The 20,422-nt window shown below is 37.7% G+C and overlaps 1 protein-coding gene across 6 annotated transcripts in view; it reads left to right on the plus strand.

The window, feature by feature from the left end:
* Positions 1-16,425, plus strand: part of LOC104603167 (vesicle docking protein) — a 33,045-nt gene extending 16,620 nt beyond the window's left edge. For 4 of the 6 annotated variants that reach the window (XM_019198723.2, XM_010267128.3, XM_010267130.3 and 1 more), the window contains 5 exons: positions 12,252-12,401; positions 13,566-14,102; positions 14,231-15,766; positions 15,857-15,925; positions 16,119-16,425. In XM_019198723.2, the coding sequence (XP_019054268.1) occupies positions 12,252-12,401; positions 13,566-14,102; positions 14,231-15,766; positions 15,857-15,925; positions 16,119-16,247 (2,421 nt within the window). In that variant the 3' untranslated portion in view covers positions 16,248-16,425. Of the gene's footprint in view, positions 1-62; positions 9,735-12,251; positions 12,402-13,565; positions 14,103-14,230; positions 15,767-15,856; positions 15,926-16,118 lie in introns of all 6 variants that reach the window. The other 2 variants (XM_010267131.3, XM_088893192.1) reach the window with 1 other exon arrangement.
* The last annotated feature ends 3,997 nt before the right edge of the window (positions 16,426-20,422 follow it).

The raw sequence follows: 20,422 nt of genomic DNA on the forward strand, positions 1-20,422 counted from the left end.
ATTGCCCCTTTGTCTTGTTATTATACTAACCCGGTTTCCCCCACTTCTTGCTTGCTTTGCAGATCTAGTCATAATCCATCCTCCAGATGTAGACAGTGACCTGAGTGCCTTTGAAAAGGGGGAAAGGGAAGAATTAGTGGCAGAAGAGGAGAAGGTGATAATGGATTTGGTGTTTGAAAACTTAACAAATTTGGTGATAATGGATTTGGACTGAAAAGAAAACTAAAGATGAACATGATATGGTGAACCAAGCAAGTGGAAGAGTTGGTACTAGCTTCTCTCAAAAGAAGAGAACAAAAGAATCGAATGAAGGACTTGTAAATTGAGAGTCTATGCAAGGAATGAAGGGGGTAGAGAGAAAAAAAGGCAGGAGAAAGAGGAGTGAGGTAGAAAGATTAGCTAGTGGTGTTTCCTACGTTAAGGATGTGAAAAGGAAGAGGAAGGGGGCACTAAGAGGGTAAAGAAGTGGTAGGGTCCTGTATACCTTTTTAATGAACATAATTTGCTGGAATTTGTGAGGTCTAGATTCTAGAGAGTGCTAAAAAGAGGAAGTTAATTAGGAATGTTTTGAGGAAAGAGAAACCAAGTATAGTAATGTTGCAAGAAATGAAAATTTCAGAGGTGGACAGAAGATGGATGAGGAATTATGGGGTTGTAGAGGCTGGAGTTGGTCTTTTGCCCCATCCTGGTGCGTTTTTGGAGGGATACTTACAATATGAAAAAATGTAGAATCGATGTGCTAGGAGGAATTAATTGGGCAATTCTTAGTCTCAGTGAAGTTCAAAAAGGACAATGATGGTAGAGTTTGGATTTTGACAAATGTGTATGGTCCTAACTCTTATAGAGATAGAAGCCTATTTTGGGAGGAATTAGAGGTCTTTATGAGGGTCCTTGGTGTGTGGGTGGTGATATCAATGTTATGAGATACTCAAGTGAACTAACAATCCTAATCAAGGCGTAACAACAAGTATGAGGAACTTTAATGCTTTGGTGGAGTCTTTGGAACTGAAGGAACCTCCACTGTTGCAAGCTATCTTTACTTGGTGTGTGGTTCTGAGGTTCTAGTTTGTTCTAAACTGGATAGGTTCCTTTACTTAGTTGATTGGGAGGATCTTTGGGGTAATTTAGTCTTGAAAGCAGTTCTTAGAGTGACTCTAGACCATTGCCCCCTTTGTCTTTTTGAGGAGTATTATCAAGGGCCCCCACCCCTTTTATATTTGAAAATATGTGGTTAGAGGACCCAAAATTTCTTGAAAAAAAATTAAGGGTTGGTGGATGGATAGTGGGATCAATATTGATAATAAGGGGGTGAGGTTCACCAAAAAGTTGAAATTTTTGAAGAAATAATCAAAGAGTGGAATAAACAGGAATTTGGAAGATTAGAGGAGGTAATGGACATATTTGAAAAAAAGAATGGAGGGGATTGATCTTAAGGAGGCTCGGAGAGTGTGCATAGTGGGGGAGAGATTAGAAAGGTAGAGATTAAATGTGGAGTTAAAGGGGGTTCTTAGAAAAGAAGAAATTTCCTAGAGACAAAAATAGAGATGCAAGTGGCTTATAGAAGGGGATGGCAATACCAAAATTTTCCACTCCTTAGCAAATGGAAGAAGGAAGAACTTGATCTCCAGTATTGAGGTTGAAGGACAAATTGTTACCAGAGAGGAGGAAATTATCAAGGTTTTTGTGGATCACTTCAAAGCAATCTTTGCCACCATAGGAAGGAGAAATTTAGAAAGTTGCGATCTTGAGTGTCAAAGTGTCACGGGGGTAGTTCTACAGCGGAAGAAACCCGTGCGGCGTCCTGGCCAAGGCAGGCCAGGACAAGCCTTTATGCGCTTAGAGGCTAGGAGTTGCCCGATGGGATGGCTCCACCAACGTCAGTAGCACTAGATCATGACCTCAAGTCCAATGGCCGGGGCACTCTCCTGGCTTAGACCGGTCCATGGGAGGTGCCGCTTACGTGCTAAAGGGGGACAACCATAATGGAAGGCAACCATGCGCCGATGAGGTGACTTGGCACCGATGTGAAGGGTCTCCTGTATGCCGATGATGACAGGCACCTGTGTGCCATGATGATAGGCAACCGCTTGGGCCGGAGCACACCCGTGCGCTAGGGGCAACGGGATAGCTCAATCAGCTTGGGCAAGGGGCTGGCGAGGTAAAGGGACATGCTTGAGCCAGGCCCGCATGCCAAGCCTCCCTTGAGTATCGGTAGCGCAGTGCCGGTCCAACACTGTCCCCATGAGCAAGTGTGCGCCCATGAGGAACCCTGATAGCCATGCTAGCCGTTAACCAGGGCCGCCCCGCAAGGGGATGAAGGTCTAGGAGTGCCAAGGTTAGGCACCCAAGGAGGTCGACCACCCCTCCTCAAAGAGTACGTTAAGCTTTTGGTGGTCTGCCTGAAGATGACATCAGTTCTTCCAAAAATCTTACAGGCGAAAATGACGGGCATGTCCCTAACGTAAGCCTGCCAAGCGTAGGCAAGGCTAAGCCTGTGCTGAACCGTAACAAAAGGGTACCTGAAATTCATTCAACACTTTTAGAAAGGAGTCTTAGTCTACAAGAAATCCACGAAACAATGTTTACAATGGAAAGATAAAAAGCTCTAGGTCTTGATAGGTTTTTGATGGCTTTCTACTAGGATTGTTGGGAAATTATAAAGGGTGATTTAATGGATGTTTTTGAAGAATTTCAGGAAAAAGGAAAAATCTCATAGAGGATAGATGCAACCCCCAAAGGACACTATAGGCCCATTAGTCTTTTAGGAACCTTGTATAAAATTGTTGCCAAAGTCCTAGTTGGTAGACTGGAGATTTGTTTTCCCTTGGTGATATCTCAATTTCAGGGAGCTTTTGTGGATGGGAGGCAAATAGTGGATCAAATCCTGGTGGCAAATGAATGTGTGAGGAAAAGAGAAAGAAAAGGGGGAAAGGGGTGGTTTGTAAATTAGACCGACCTAGAAAAAGATTATTACATGGTGGATTGGGATTTCCTTCTTGGTTTGCTAGAAAAGTTGGGGGCAAAATGGAGGAAATGAATTTGAGGGTGTTTTACTCGGTACATTTCTCAATTAGGATTAATGGGATTGGTAGAGATTTTTTCCTAGCAAAAAGAGGTTTGAGACAGGGAGACCCCTTGTCTGCTTTGTTGTTCACTCTAATAGCTGAAGTCCCAAGTAGAATGATTATTAAAGCTGATTTGGACAATATGATTAGGGGTTGGAGGGTAGCATAGTTGTCAAGGACTGTTTAGAAAGTTGCAAAAATTCAAAAGAAAGTAGCAGAAATCAGAGTTCAAGAGGAGAGAAGAAGAAGAAGAAAGTGGCAACAACTTGGGTTCAGAGAGAGTGATTTTCGTACATAATCTCTTCTCTTACTCCCTTAATTCTATTTCATTAAGTTAAACTTTTGTAATTTACAGAGAAGCCCCTAATTGGGCAGAAAATTAAAAAGACATAACATAAGAAAGAATAAAGCCCAGATTAAGGCCCATTACAACAAAGAACATAAAAGATATAAAAGGATAAACAGCCTATGGACCATTCGGCCCATCTTCTCTACACTCCCCCTCAAGTTGAGCATAGATGTCAATCATGCCAAGCTTGCCAGTATCATGCTGAAGTTTAGCCTTGGGAATGCCCTTGGTGAGAAAATCAGCTAATTGTCCTTCAGAGGTGATGAAAGGTAGACACACTTCTCCAGAAGCCACTCTTTCTCGAATGAAGTGTTTGTCAACTTCAATATGCTTAGTTCTGTCATGTTGCACTGGGTTGTGAGCAATGTTGATGGCGGCTTGATTATCACAGTATAACATCATTGTCTTATCATGCTCAATACCCAGTTCCTTCATCAATGATCTAAGCCACAATAGTTCAAAAACTCCATGAGCCATGGCTCTGTATTCTGCTTCGGCTAAAGATCGAGCAACAACTAATTGTTTCTTGCTTCTCCAAGAGACAATATTACCTGCCACCAAGCTACAGTACCCAGAGGTAGATCTTCTATCATCAATGCTTTCGGCTTAGTCAGCATCTGTGTAGGCTTCAAGTTTCATATGGCCATGCTTAGCAAATAGAATTCCCTTTCTAGGGGAGCCCTTAAAATAACATAGAATCCACTCTGCTATTGCCATGTGAGTATCCTTGGGAGCATGCATGAACTGACTGATGCAATTGACAACATATGCAATGTCTGGCCGAGTTATGCATAGATAAAGAAGTTTTCCAAGTAGTCTCTAGAAGATTCCCTTATCTTCTAACAATATTCCATCGGAAGCAGAGAGTTTATGGCTCATATCGATATGGGTAGCAACTGGTCTAGCACCCATCTTCCCTATTTCAAAGAGCAAATCAAGAACATACTTTCTCTGAGAGATAAGGATCCCATCCTTGGATCTAGCAACTTCTATGCCAAGGAAGTATCTCAATTCCCTCAGATTTTTGATCTCAAACTCTGTATGAAGGAAAGATTTGAAATCATTAATCCCTGAGACATCATTACCAGTCACAACAATATCATCAACATACACAATCAGGTAAACGACCAAGGATCCTCTCCTCTTCACAAAGAGGGTATGGTTAGATTGTGTCTGTACATAGCCAAAGCTAACAAGGGCAGCCCTAAACCTTTCAAACCATGCTTTAGGGGACTGTTTGAGTCCATAAGGAGATTTCTTCAGCCTGTAGACCTTTCCTTTCATATTTGTTTCATACATCCCTAGAGGAAGAGACATATAGACATCCTCATGTAACTCTCCATTCAAAAATGCATTCTTTACATCCAGTTGATAAAGTGGTCAGTCTGAGTGTACAACCAAAAATAACAGAACTCTCACAGAAGTCATCTTGGCAATAGGGGCAAAGGTCTCCAGATAATCAGTCCCATATGTCTGTGTATAGCCTTTTGCAACCAGCCTAGCCTTGTACCTTTCAATGATGCCATCAACATGATATTTGATAGTAAAAACCCACTTACAGCCTAGCCTTGTGCCTTGAGACAGTGAGACACTATCCTTGGATAAAATATTTTGCTTTGTAATGTTGTACTCTGGGTTTAGCCCTGTCAAGAACTCAAACACCCTGTTTCTCTCAACTAGTTTTCTGTAGGTCTCAGCATCATTAGTGGTGTCCCAGGCTACAACTTCTATCAAATCTATTTCTTGCCATAAAGACTCCAGTGTTGAGAAGTATATAGCTAATGGTTTCTCCCCTTGTCTCAAATTCTTCACATCACTTCTCAATTTGTAAACCCTGCCCACATTTAATTTTTGGGAATAGGTTTCAGCAACACTATCCCAAATTTCCTTTGCTAAATTCATCCACAAATAGTGCTGACTAATCTGTGTTTGCATTAAGTTCACAAGCCATCCAATAACAGTATAATTTTCTTGCATCCACTCTTCATATGATGGATCATCTTCCGGAGGAGCCTTTTTGCTCCTGGAGATAAAACCCCATTTGCCTTTACTTCAAATATGAATCTTTACTGATTGCGACCAAGCCAGATAATTAATTCCATCCAGTTTGACTATGGTCACAGCCAGTAGAGAGTCTACAAAGGCTCTCGGAACCTGTTCAGATTCAGCAACATGCTTGTTTTCAAAGTCTGAGGAGTTCATCTTCTTAAATACTTCAAAAATGACTTAAAACAACTTCGAATAACAACAAATGAAGACATAACAAAAATTGTGTTGTGAGCCAACCTCTATGCAGTTGTACCGGTAACCTGCGTCACACCTGGAAGCTGGGAGAAACAGAGAAAACTCAGCCGCTCATTGTAGACTTTACAAAACACCAATCCACTTGATTCGATCTTCAAGAAGAAGAATGAGAAGGCCTTCAGTCACTAAGCGCCCAGGCCAAACTCCCCGTGGGGCGGCCCGCAATCAGATTTCTCCAGAAAATTAGGGTTTCGAGCAACACACTTGAATCTGTCAAGAGGACGACAAAACCAGTCCCCTTCTCTCTAGAAACCACTAACAACTGGGCTGAAATAGGTTTCTTTAACTATTCATACGATTAAGTTCTCCATACACGCTGTGTATGGGAAAAAAAGGTGAAAAAAGGGAAAAACGAGCCTGCTCTGATACTAAGAAGAAAAACAACCTTTTGAGAAGCAAGGACTGTTTAGAAAGTTGCAAAATTTCAAAAGAAAGTAGCAGAAATCAGAGTTCAAGAGGAGAGAAGAAGAAGAAGGTGGCAGCAGCTTGGGTTCAGAGAGAGAGATTTTCGAACATAATCTCTTCTTTTACTCCCTTAATTCTATTTCATTAAGTTAAACTTTAGTAATTTACAGAGAAGCCCCTAGTTGGGCAGAAAATTAAAAAGACATAACATAAGAAAGAATAATGCATAGATTAAGGCCCATTACAACAAAGAACATAAAAGATAAAAAAGGATAAACAGCCTATGGGCCATTCGGCCCATCTTCTCTACAGAGAAATTTAGAAAGTTGCGATCTTGAGTGGCAAAGGGTACCTGAAATTCATTCAACACTTTTAGAAAGGAGTTTTAGTCTAGAATAAATCCATGAAACAGTGTTGGGAAATTATAAAGGGTGATTTAATGGATGTTTTTGAAGAATTTCAGGAAAAAGGAAAAATCTCATAGGGAACAGATGCAACCCCCAAAGGACACTATAGGCCCATTAGTCTTTTAGGAACCTTGTATAAAATTGTTGCCAAAGTCCTAGTTGGTAGACTGGAGACTTGTTTTCCCTTGGTGATATCTCAATTTCAGGGAGCTTTTGTGGATGGGAGGCAAATAGTGGATCAAATCCTGGTGGCAAATGAATGTGTGAGGAAAAGAGAAAGAAAAGGGGGAAAGGGGTGGTTTGTAAATTAGACCTAGAAAAAGATTATTACATGGTGGATTGGGATTTCCTTCTTGGTTTGCTAGAAAAGTTGGGGGCAAAATGGAGGAAATGAATTTGAGGGTGTTCTACTCGGTGCATTTCTCAATTAGGATTAATGGGATTGGTAGAGATTTTTTCCTAGCAAAAAGAGGTTTGAGACAGGGAGACCCCTTGTCCGCTTTGTTGTTCACTCTAATAGCTGAAGTCCTAAGTAGAATGATTATTAAAGTTGAATTGGACAATATGATTAGGGGTTGGAGGGTAGCATAGTTGTCAAGGCAACGCCTAGGCGACAAGGCGCCCTTTGAGGCTCGCCTCGCCTAATCGCCTCACAGTTTTCTACTTCCTACTATAAGATACTTTTTTATTCATTCTTTTTTGAGATTATAATTATAAAATAGACATTATTAAACTAAAATAATAATTTTGTGTGTTTATATACTAATTTCTTTTTATTAATTTCTTGTTTATTAGGGTTTAGTCAACACAAACATTGCTAAATGCTGTATTGAACCCTCAAAGACTTGAAAACCTGAACCAATAAGTAAGGAAGAACTAAAAATTTTATCTAATCAGCACATTTTCCTCTTCCATTTATTCTTCTTCTACTTCTTCTTCTACTACTACTACCAATACTTTTTATTTTCTTCTTTTCCTATAACAAAAATAAGGGTTCAGCCCCTATATTTTTTGAATTTTATTTTCCTTCTTCCTTTTCTTCTCATGAATATGTTGATTTTTCTATACTTTAATATGAAATTTATACTTTTCTTATGAAACTCATGAATAATTATTAAAGAGATATGGTTATGGTACCTAAGGAACTACCCTAGGATCTATGTTTTTAACATAACTAGGCGACAAGGCGCCCCCCTAGCCTCACCTTGTCGCCTTGAAAACTATGGAGGGTAGGGAGAAAGGATGTGTGTGATTGCCTCTCATCAACAGTTTGCAAATGGCATAATGATTTTTTGTGAAGACTGTAATGTGGATAAAATAAGAAATCTAAGGGATCTATTCAATGAATTCTAAAGGATTTCGGGTTTGAAAGTGAATTGGGATAAGAGTTGTGTGGCAGGAATTGATATAGAAGAGGTAAGCATTCTGTTATTGGTTGGAACTCTAGGCTGTGAGGTGAGAGATTGGCCCATAGAATACATTGGCCTCCTGTTGGAGGGAAACCCAAGATTAGAAAGTTTTTGGAAACCTGTCTTGGGAAGGTTTGGCAAAAAACTGGCTATGTGGAAAAGGAGTTACATTTCTTTGGGAAGAAGAATAACACTAATCAAGTCCTCATTAGTATCTACCATCTGTCAACCTTTAGGAACCTGGTCAAAATAGCTAGGCAGTTAGAAAAGATTATGAGGGGTTTCTTATGGGAACTTGGGGATGGAAGAGAGGATCATTTGATAAAATGGGAACAAGTATGTAAAACTAAGGAGCAAGGTTGATTAGATTGGGAATCTGATCAAGAGGAATAGGACTCTATTAGGGAAGTGGCTTTGGAGATTTCCTCTGGAAGGAGATGGCTGTGGCACAGGGTCATCGAAAGAACACATGGATTAGGAAAGAATCACTGGGATGCAAAACTGGACTCGTACACTTCTTCAAAATCCCCATGAAAGCAATAATAGAGGTGCCTCCATCCTTAAATTTAATTCATTTTGATGTGGGTTTTGGGAATAAAATCTTGTTTTGGGAAGATCTTTGGGTTGGTGATTTGCCTCTTTGCTAACAATTTCCAATACTTTACTCCCTTTCAGCCTATAAGTTTGAACCAGTTTCCGTGTTTGGTGTAACCTCTCCATCTCGGGTTAATTGGGATTTCAGATTCAGGAGGGGTCTTAGAGACAATGAATGTGAATCACTCATTTGGACTCTCTCCCCTGATGGCTTATTTTCTTGTGCTTCCTTCTTTAATCTTTTAGTTCTTTCCATTCCTAGGTGGAGGGGGTAGTTTTTCTAGTAAAGGAAATCTGGTGTACACCTATCCCTCCCAAAATATGATCTTTGTGTTGGGAAGTGTTCCTTTGTAAGATCAACACCCGTGACATTCTACAGAAAAGGAGGCCCAATTCTTGACTCTCTTGTCATGTGTGTCTTTTGTGTAAGGCTAGTAGTGAAAACTTACCTCACTTATTAATTTCCTGTCTTGTGTTTTGTATTTTGGAATATTTTTTTTCTCTTTTTGGTTGCAGTTGGTCCCCCCACAAGAAGTGGTAAGTTTATTCAACTCTAACTTCCTAAGGCTCAAGGAAAAGAGAGAGAAGATCATGTGGAGGACTGTAAGAGCAGCATTGGTTTGGATGATATGGGAAGAAAGGAATAATAGAATTTTCAGTAGAGAAAATCCAGCCAAAGGAAGAGCTAGTGGAAGCTATCTTAGTGAGAGTTGCACATTGGGTAAAAGCATTGGACCTGCCTGTTCAGAGTTTTTTCAGTCAATGACATTATTAGAACTTGGTCTGAAGTAGTGCAAACAAGTAGACACCTTGAATAAGTGCAAATGGATTGGAAGCCCACGGCTGTTAATAAGCTGAAACTGAATTTTGATGGTAGCTCTATGGGCAACTCAGGAAGAGCAGGAATTGGGGGAGTGATTAGAGATGACCAAGGATTGGTGGTTTTGATGTATTCAAGTCCAGTTGGCATAGGAGATTCAGTCAAGGCAGAAATCTGGGCATTGCTTCAAGGATTGAGATTAGCACGACAACTTGATCTTTGGGACTTGGAAGTTGAAGGCGACTCACAACCAAGGTTCAAAGTATCGGAAACACAAGGTGTACTGGGAGCATAGTTATCAAGGTGTCACCTAGGCGGGCCTTGCCCAAACGCCTTGACTTTTAGCAACTAGGTGCCCGCCTAGGCGACAAAAATGACAAGGTGGGCGCCTTTTATAATATCATTTATATTGCTCTATCTTATTAATGTATGTGTTAATACATTTTATTATATGCTATATATATCAATTATACTTTGTTTTAATGTTTTACTATTGAAATTTAAAAGATCAAAGGGTTTTGAGAAGAAAAAAAGAAAGAAAGAAAGAAAGAAAGAAAGAAAAGAAAGAGGAAAGAAAGAATAGAATAATAAAATTATTTTTTCTATTCTCTCTCTAATTAAATAAAACAGAAACTCCATCCTTGTTTTTTTTTCCCTATTTTACTTTCCATCTTGAATATTTATCATATACAGTTGATAACCATCTTTAGCTGCTAATTAATATGAATTTTCTCTATTAAATACTTATTATAGTAGTATTATTTTTGAAAATAATGAAATTAATATATGTTAAAGATTTTTATCTTTTAGATATGATGATTTTCCACATTCTTAGAGGAAATGTAATGTTCTTAATAAAGAGAATTGTTATTTTTTTCAATTAACATACATGCTGAATGGTATATAAAACTAGGAAACTAGCCAAAAGTCAGATTTTTATATTATAATAAAATTTTTATTGCCTAGGCGACTAGGTGCCCTAGTGTAGCCCAGAATCGCCTAGACACCTTGAAAACTATGCCGGAAAGACAATTTTAAGAGACATATCGGGATACGCTTTGGATATGTATGGATACGAATGAAAAATCAAGATACGCATAAATATAGTAGAAAATTCATATAAATCCTAAAAAATATATTACTAACAATAGTTACAAACTTTATATGATTGTAGATAAGTCGTTTAAATGTAAAAAAAACCATAATTTAATGGTTTATATAAAGTGTGACATATTGGGACACAATTAGTGACCATTGAAAAATGATGGAATAACTAAAATGTAAAAAAAAAAAAACTAAAATGTGAATGCCGATTTTCAAAAAACCAATATAATTAATCTTAATATTTATTAGTATATAAATTTTAATAATTAATTCTAGCATTTATTAATAAACACTTGTCACACATTAAGAAAAGTGAAAATTTACTTAAAATTAAAAATACATATGATCATAGCAGACAAATATGTATGGCTCATTGGCGAACTTGTGGTTGTTAAAATCAAGTGACCAAGGTTCAAACCTAGCTATAGCTAAAATTTGAAGTTTTACTCTAACAAAACGAAATTAATGAGAGGGGATCATTAATTAAAGGAATTAATGTGAGAATTTGAATTAGGCGCTAAAAATTCAAATTTAAATGTGCTTTGGAGTAATTGAGTAATTAATGAAAGAGAAGTTAGACTTAAATAAAGGACTAATGACATTAATGAGAGATTCGGTATTAAATATTGCTTAACGAAATTAATGATGAACCGAAATCATATGTATTGAACTGTATCAGACTGTTTCTGGCCCGTATCGGCAGATACAGATCCGAAACAGCCTGATACGGGCCCATATCGGCCGATACGTAAAAAAAGAAGTGGAACAAAGGATTTATACATGTTCCGTGTATTGGGTTCTTGTCGGAACGATATGTATCGGCCGATACGGCCCGATACGTTGCGATATTTTGAACCTTGCTCACAACTAGTAATTCGTTGAGCTAAACATCTCAAAGCAGCACCTTGGAAATACAGACATGATTTTAGGGAGATTGATGTTGTTGCAAAGCAACTAAGTTCAAAGTTCATCTGGGTGAGAAGAATTGCCAATGGGATGGCTGATTTTCTAGCTAAACAGAGAGTTGACAGACAAATCTATTCTGGGAAAACCTGTAAACTTTTGGGTTGGAAGCATCCAACAGTTGTACTAAATTATAATCATTTAATAAAATGAATTTCTCTTGTTGATCAAAAAAAAGAAAAATCCCCTATCCACATTGGGAAGATGTCATTTTGTTGATGGGCAACTGAAACTTTTATTAATTAGAAATAAAGAATTTTTTTTTATGTACAACTGAAAATGTAGGGCAGCTACTAGCAGTAGCATAAAGTACATTGGAATCCCTTACATTGTAGCCCAAAAGATTTGCTCCCTATTTATCCCTTGCCTGGCAAGTGAACGAGCCAAGCCATTTGCTCATGTCCAAATCACTGGCTAAATGCTATATATAAAGATGATGTTTAATTGCTTATTTAGATCAAAATACTATATGGAATATCATATTTAAGACCCTTTCAGATGCTTACTTGCTTATAAGTGGCACTAGGGAGTAGGAACTGACTCTGCCTTCAGTGGGTTTGCAGTTAATGTTCTCATGTGCTGGCATATCATTTTCTCTGTTGTTTTTGCTTGAAGAGGACATCAGAATGTGTTAGAATTTAGCAGTTAAGCAATCTGGATGATTTAGATGCATTGGTTCTGCCTATCATTCATGCACCTAATATTTTCAATTCTTCTGTTCACAGTTAGATTGTTTTGTAGATATTTTCTTTCTTAATTTATTTTGGCATCTTAAGTGAGTTTGGAGAGGGGGGGAATGAATAGTTTTAATTATTACTTTTTTCTATGTAGGTGGTCAACTGGAAGTCAAATTTCAACCCTGTAAAGAAAATAGTGGTCATCACATCACGTCTTCTGAGTGATGCACATCGGTATATACTGCGTTGTCTGACGACTCACCAAACTGTTCTTCATTGTACTATACTAACATCCATGTCAGAGGTTCTTGTTCCATTTTAATCTCTCTTTTTGATTGATGAGGTTTCATGGTTTTTGTCTTGAACTTCTTATGTATTGAATTTCTGTTCATGCATGGTGAAAACTTGCCAACCATGTTTCATTTAACTAAGTTCCTTGTTTTTTCTTTTCAATTTAGTCAATAATGCCAAAATAATAAAACTTTTTCTCTTTACTTTTCTATCGATCTATTAACCAATTGGTTTTGAAATAAACTTTGCTTGTTTCAAGGTAAAGGGGTTAGAAACAAATTTGCACCCACTGCCACTACAACAAAAGTTGTGAGAGGCTTTCAATTATGCTTTTGCACCAGTTTTTCATCAAGGAAAATGCAACCATAAAGTAGTTGATTTACTTTGATATTATCTAATTCATTATGGCCACTCACTCCCTTTAAGAGTAACTGTTGCACATTTTGGATCAAAGAGTATTACATCATGCATATAAATTAAAATGTTTGTTTGTAAAATGTCGTCATACTGCACTTTTGACAAGTGAAAACATAAGAAAATCAATAGAAGTGAGCATCGATTAGTAAATCAAATAAATACTTATCATATTTGTTCTAATTTTCTTTTTATCAGAACCATACAACCATGGATGCTTGGAGTTTACATTTGAAAAGAAGACTTTGACACAGTATAATTTCTTTTAATCATTATTTTGAGCATACATACAAGGTTCAAAGTATTGATACGTATCAGCCGATACATATCGTGCCGGTGGCTTCCTGATATGCCTCTACAGGGGGTGTATCGGGGTTCTAACCGGTTCACGGGGTGGAGGAGCGTTAAACCGCCCCCCTGAACCAGTTTTGAAAAAATAAATAAAAAAAGCCAAAAAAACACTATCGGTATTGCCTGATACGCCCCTACCGGCGTTTCGGGCGTAACGATATTTTGAACCTTGCATACATAATATCAGTTATGCTTCCATTCTTAGGGATCGACGGATGATAGGGTTCTAGAACTGAAATGTTTCATTCTTGCTGTCTCATCAAGTCATTATAACTTCTTGTCTCATCATATGTGAAATGTTTGTTTCTTGCTACATTAGATTTACAGAGTGAAGTTTTGGTTTATAAATTTTCTTTCTTCCTTCAGTTGGTGGTCAAATCTTATTTTGTTGCTTTTATCTTTATAATTCCAGATATCCCACTCATGTGATGCTAATTCACCTCTGGGACCAGATGCTTTTCGTGAGTATGAATCCTTGCTTCTCCAAGATTATGAAGAGCTTGTCAGGAAATTTGAAACAAGGGCACATGGTTCATCTGTTCTTGGTGAATTTACACAGTCAGAAAAAGGCTGTTTTCCAGAAAGATTGCATTTGGAAGATGAGGGCTGGTCACAATTTGCTTTTGGTGAAGAGGAGATTGTTGGTCCTGAAGATAGTTCCAGTGGTAGAGATTTAAAAGAGGGTTATTCTATGAATTATTCAGGAGAGAGATGGCACAGATTGGTTGTGTCTGTGCAACACTTCCCGATGATATTATGTCCTCTTTCATCTAGAGTCTTTGTTTTACCTTCAGAGGGAACAGTCGCTGAAGCATGCTTATCGAATGAACATGAAGACTCTCTTAGCCCTGGGTTGCCTCCCATTAGTTATGGATTATCCTCAGACAGTGATGAAGCTCCTCCTGGGGCAACTCTTACAGCACATTTTCTTTACTATCTGGCTGCCAAGGTATTGACTAGAGTTGGGTGCTTTCAACTTCAAAAATTGTCATTTTGTTTATCCTCTAATTTATTTATACTGACTGCATACTTTCCCTTTTGTTCCATGGTCATCATTTCGTTTTCTAAAACATTTAGATGGATCTGAAGATGGAAATATTTTCTCTCGGTGTACTGTCAAATACTATTGGCAAGATTTTGACAGACATGTCTAGTCTTTATGATGTGGGGAGGCGCAAACGCTCGGCAGGTTTGTTACTGGTTGACCGAACACTTGACCTTGTTACTCCATGTTGTCATGGGGATTCACTAGTTGACCGAATGTTCTCATCGTTGCCCCATAATAGAAGAACATCTTCCATGCAAATGAAAGGCTCACAAATCCAAGACAAATGCATCCAAGCTAGTTTACAGCGTACTCCCCTTGATGTTCAGATACCACTTGGGCAATTTCTTAGCAAAGAACCCGAGATTAATAACTCTAGACTAATGGAGAGCATTGAAGCTTTTCTATGTGGTTGGAATACTAGTAAATCTGGATCTCAAACCATTGATATTACTGATCTTACCAGTAAATCCCATGCTGGAAATTTCACATATTCTGTGGTTGAGATGCTTAATGGGTCTTTTGTCTCCTCTGAGAATTATCTGGGTGCATGCTACTTGGAAGCTATACTGGATAGAAGAACAAAAGAAGGAATCTTGCTGATAAAGAAATGGCTCCAGGAAATAATACGTCAGAAAAGAGTATCTGCAAATATGAAAACACGCCCTGGTTTTACTTCAACCTCAGAGTTGTGCTATATGGTTCGAGCATTAGCTGAGAACCAATTATCTCTAATGAGAAACAGAGGAATTATTCAGTTAGCAGCTGCTTCAGAGTTTGCACTGAGTGAACCATATAGCTCCCGTTGGGATGCATTTGTCAGTGCTGAGAAGATATTGAGTATAAGTGCTGGAGACACAAGTCAGAGTCTTTCTGCGCAGATTGGTGATATCATCAACAAGAGTGTTTTACTGACATCAAATGAACAGAATAATCAAAGCATGGAATCTTCTAGAAGTCTTCTTTCTTTTCAGGATGCATTGCTCCTTGCAATTATTGGTTATATTTTGGCTGGTGAGAATTTTCCGACATCTGGGTCTGGTGGACCCTTTTCTTGGCAAGAGGAGCATTTCTTAAAGGAATCCATTGTGGAAGCAATCATTGAAAACCCTGTAGCTGCAAAATTGAAGTTTCTCCATGGCATTGAAGAGGAACTTGAGGCCAACTTCAACAAGATCAAGTCTGAGAAGCCCAAGGGAGAGCCGTCAGATCAATCAGCAAATGACGATTTTGATGATGAGCAGTGGGGTAACTGGGGTGATGAAGATATAGATACTAATAGTGAACAAGTGTACGGTGATATGCAACTTAAGTTGGAATTACGAGATAGGGTAGATAATCTTTTTAAACTCTTTCACAAATTGTCCAATTTGAAGAGGAAGAATAAGGCACTGAGAGAAGGGCCACTAGCCTTAGAAAGTAACTATGGCGGAAACATGTCTAGAGGATTGCTTTATAAACTTCTAACCATTGTCCTGGGCAAGCATGATATACCTGGATTAGAGTATCATTCCTCTACGGTTGGACGACTTTTTAAAAGTGGATTTGGCAGATTTGGTCTTGGACAAGTATGCTTATATGACCTATTGCTTTTATTTGCTTGGTATACAGTTTTTTTCCCTTTCTAAATGCTCAACTTTGATTTTTGTTAACTGCAGGCAAAACCAAGTCTTGGAGATCAGAACATTATTTTGGTTTTTGTTGTAGGGGGCATCAATGGTCATGAGGTCTGTAGTTCTTAAACCTTCCAATCTAAATTTGAAAGCTCTTCTCAGAATCTTCTCTTTTGGTTAAATACTAACTTTCCATTGTAGATATGAATATGTAAAATATAATATTTTCCTGACACCCTTTTCCAGTAAAAAGGAAATTTGTACGTGTGCTTCAAAGTACTGATCTTTGGTTGCCTCTGAAAATCAGGTACATGAAGCTCAGGAGGCACTATCCGAAAGCGGGAGGCCAGATATAGAATTGATTCTTGGCGGTACAACTCTTTTAACCCCTGATGACATGCTTGATTTGCTATTGGGGTCGTCTAGCTACATGTAACATCTTGTAATATTATTAGAAAGGAAAGGGAAATGAAAAGGAATGAGGAATATAGTATATTAGTATTTGTTTTCCATTATTTGGTGTATAATATTTCATATTTTCATGTGATACATGTTCATTGATTCTTTCCTGTGATCATTCAACCAAGTAAATGATATATTCAGGAAGTGCCAAATTGGTTTTGAAATGGGAAGTGAAGGAAAAGAAAGAAAAGAAGACGTACAGGTTGCGATAAAGGGCATACAGAATTACTCCGGGTTCATGCAAAAGCCTAGTTTAAAAAACGCCATTCCACACCCCCACAGTTTACCCAACATCTATGTTACAAAACTGATAAACATCTTATGTTACAAAGCTGATAAAATCAACCTTAGGAAATTGTTGTGTGCATGCATCAATAACCATATCAACTGGTGACTGGTGAGGCAACTAGAACTGACAATGTCTTTTGGAGATTTTGGTTTTGATTTATTTTACACATAAGGCTCAGTTTGAAAGAGTAAAAATACAAATGTACAGTACAAATAAATACAAAGTAATACAAAATACAAGGTTTTGTATTCTATATATTTTTTTTGGTAAGATTGCACTCCACATATTTGTATTTGTAGTTTTGTACTCCTTGAAATTGAGCCTAAGCTGCAATTTTTTCCTCAATAAGCATTGGTAGGAATGGCAACGGAGTAGGAGTCATATTCTCTGACCTTGATTTTGGAATAAATCCCTATCCCCGTTAGGGGTAAAAGTTGTCCTCCATCCCTGATCCCCTATAGGGACAGGTTCTCCGTGGGGACCTGAATTCTAGAATTTTTATAGTAAACTGTAATTTTTTAAAAATAAATTTAATTTAAATAAATAAAAATTTTAAAATATAAATAATATTTTAAAATTGGGGTCGGGGTCGGGGTCGAGGTCGGGGTCGGGGTGGGGTGGGGACTTCATTCCCTATCCCCAACTCCGACCTTGGTCAAGTATCACGATTAATCCCCGTCCCCGCCCTGTCAAAGCAATCCCCATCCCACCCTTCCTAGAGTTGTAAAATGGGTTGTGTTACTTGCGGCTTGGCACGACTCGACATGACATAATTTTATGGGCCGTGCTAGGCCTGAGGTTTTAGGTCCATGGGTTGGCACAACATGACACGACCGAGTAGACCGTGTCGCATGTTCCCGTGTGTTGGCACAACCCATATATAGTTATATAATATAATATAATATATAATAAATATATAATATATTAATATATATATATATATATAATTTTATTATATTATATTATTTTGCTATTGCATATATAAATAATTTTGTACATCAAGTTCATATAAAATAAAATTTTAAGATATTTTTTATTGTTTATTTTTAATTTGTGTTAAAATTTTCATTATATATATTTTTTTCAAAGTTTTTAAAAAACATGGCTTGGCCCGTTTTGTGGCTTGGGCTGGCCCAAGACTTGGCTCATGGACCAACCTGGCCTATGGCATGACACAACACGACATGGGCCCATGTGGGCTCAAGCCGCGGCTCAGCATATCGACCGGCATAGCATGACCTGCACTTTGCATAGGCTACATGTGAGCAATGCCGTATCGGTCGCTCGATTTTACACCTCTACCCCTTCCCCATGAATTTAACATATTCCCGATGTGCGACTGGATGCCATACTCTTAAAATATTTGCATGGTTTTTACTTAAAAAAATCCAGCCTCACCAAAACTAGCTATTTGGGTTTCATCACATAACCATACGAACACAAATCACTATCTCCATGAGGTATCACAACGAAGTGGGCCCAAAACACGCTAACATTGCCTCTATCATAGATTCCCCTCATGACTTGTTTGCCAAAAAAGTAGACTTGTCAACTGTCAATTGGGGGAAGCTTTGATAGAGGCAATGTCAAATGGCAAAATGAACCAATCAATCATATCGAAGGTATCATATGATCTATGCAATGGTTTAGTTATGCTGAAAATCCAAAGGTTGCGCTTAATTTCCCTTTTTGGCTCAGGGCTTTTTCTGCTTAACTCTTATTTCTTAATAAGAATCTTTTAATAATGGATGTTTATTTTTTCTTCTCTCTTATTTCTTAAAGTGCGATCATTAATGATACTTCTAAAAGACAAACAAAAACTCTCATGTATGGGGTCAAAATGAATATTTGATAATTTTCAGAATTCAGAACAATATTCTCTGCATTCAAAGTTCAGAGGAAAGAAAAATTCACCAATACCAATATACCTCTTAATGTAATTATTGCACTTTTAGATGTCAGACTTCAAAGCAAATGAACATGCCCTTAGCCCGACTTCTCTATTTCCTTTTTAACAAAATAGGGAGAACTGAGAACTAGATGATAATTCCTTTTGCCATCTACCCTGTTGTTTCTAAGGCTGTGTTTGGTTGCAGTGCAATTTTATTTGCACTAGTACAAATGTATGGGAATGCAAATGTAAAAAAAAATGCCAATTCTTGTTTAAGTTTGTTTAGGATTTTATTTTATTCTGTTTCATGTATTAATTTATTACATTTGCACTGCAATCAAACAAAATAAGTTAAAATTTGAAACAAAAATAGGTTAGAATTTACACTCAAATCATTTGCACTGCCATGATTTTGGATTAGTGCAAATTTGTTTGTATTGCAATCAAACACAGCCTAAGCAAGAATTTGACCCAGTTTGTTGGGGACACTTTCCTCTACAATTTGTAATCGACAAAGAACTTTCAGAATTCTGCAAAGGTTGTAAACAAAATGTTGTACATATTTTGTTGTTCTTCATGAAGTGTCCCTTAGGTTGGGTTTGGTTGTAGTGCAAATTCATTTGCACTAGTACAAATGCATGGGAGTGAATGTAAAAAAATGCAAATTCTTGTTTAATTTTGTTTTGGATTTTACGTTATTTTGCTTCATATCTTAATTTACTTAATTTTTATTGCAATTAAACAAAATAAGATAAAATTTGAAACAAAAATTAGTCAGAATTTACACTCAAATCATTGGCACTGCCATGGTTTTGTATCAATGAAAATTTATTTGCATTGCAATCAAATACAGCCTTATGCTCAGTTTGAAAAGAGTACAAATACATAAAAAAATAATACAAAATACAGTTTTGCACTCCATATATTTGTTTTTGTACTTCCAAACTGAGCCTTAGCCTTAGTTTGTGAAGAGTGCAAATACAAATATGGTGAGTGCTAAACCTTGTATTACAGTATTTCTATACATTGTATTTGCACGTATATATTTATATTTTGCACTCTTCCAAATTGATCTTTATACATGGTTCAAAGTTTGATAAATTGGATATGCACAAACATGCCTATTTAGTGTTTTGAGGCTATCAAAAACTATTTTTTGTAACCTTTTTTACTTTCCTATTTTCATTAATGCTCAATTTGAAAGGAGTACAATACAAATTTGTAGAATGCAAAACCTTATATTTTGTATATAATTGTACTGTATATATTTGTATTTCTACTCCTTCCAAACTGAGCCTAAGGGCTAATTTAATTGTTCTTTGACATTTAAAAATGTGAGGTTCTGGAAAAAGAGTACTAGTGACTTCCCAATACGATACGATATGTAAGGTACATTGAGCCAATCAATGGGAGGTCTTGTAGGCATATGACATATTCTAATAGTAAAACTCTGTCCATTGTATGGAAATGTGTGCCCGGGGATCAGCTTGTAGGTACATAGAGTTAGCCATGCACATTAAGACCCAACGACGATAAACAAACCATATCATTCCGGGACCCTTCCGATATGTCCCTATAGTAGGTGTATTGGGGGTCTGATCGGTTCAGGGTGTGGAGGAGACCTAAACTATCCCCTGAACCTGTTTTAAAAAAACAAAATAAATAAAACGTAAAAAAAAGGGTATCGATTCATCCGACACGCCCATACTAACATATCGGACGTATCAATATTTTGATCCTTGCTCTACGGGTGTCTCTATGACCTTGCCTCACTCCACAGACACCTCTGCAGCATTTTCTCACAACCTCTCTCTGTCAATGCCTCTGCAGAACCTTCATGGCCTTGCCTTACAACCTCGACTCCGTAGGTGCATCTGTGGCCTCGCCCTGCTCCCACCTTGCCTCACAATCTTTCTCATCTCTCACCAGAGGTGAGAGTACGTAGGCAGTCTCTCATGTAAATGATTTA

Source organism: Nelumbo nucifera, chromosome 8 (assembly GCF_055504915.1).
Source record: "Nelumbo nucifera cultivar China Antique chromosome 8, China Antique-T2T, whole genome shotgun sequence".
Classification (NCBI taxonomy): domain Eukaryota; kingdom Viridiplantae; phylum Streptophyta; class Magnoliopsida; order Proteales; family Nelumbonaceae; genus Nelumbo; species Nelumbo nucifera.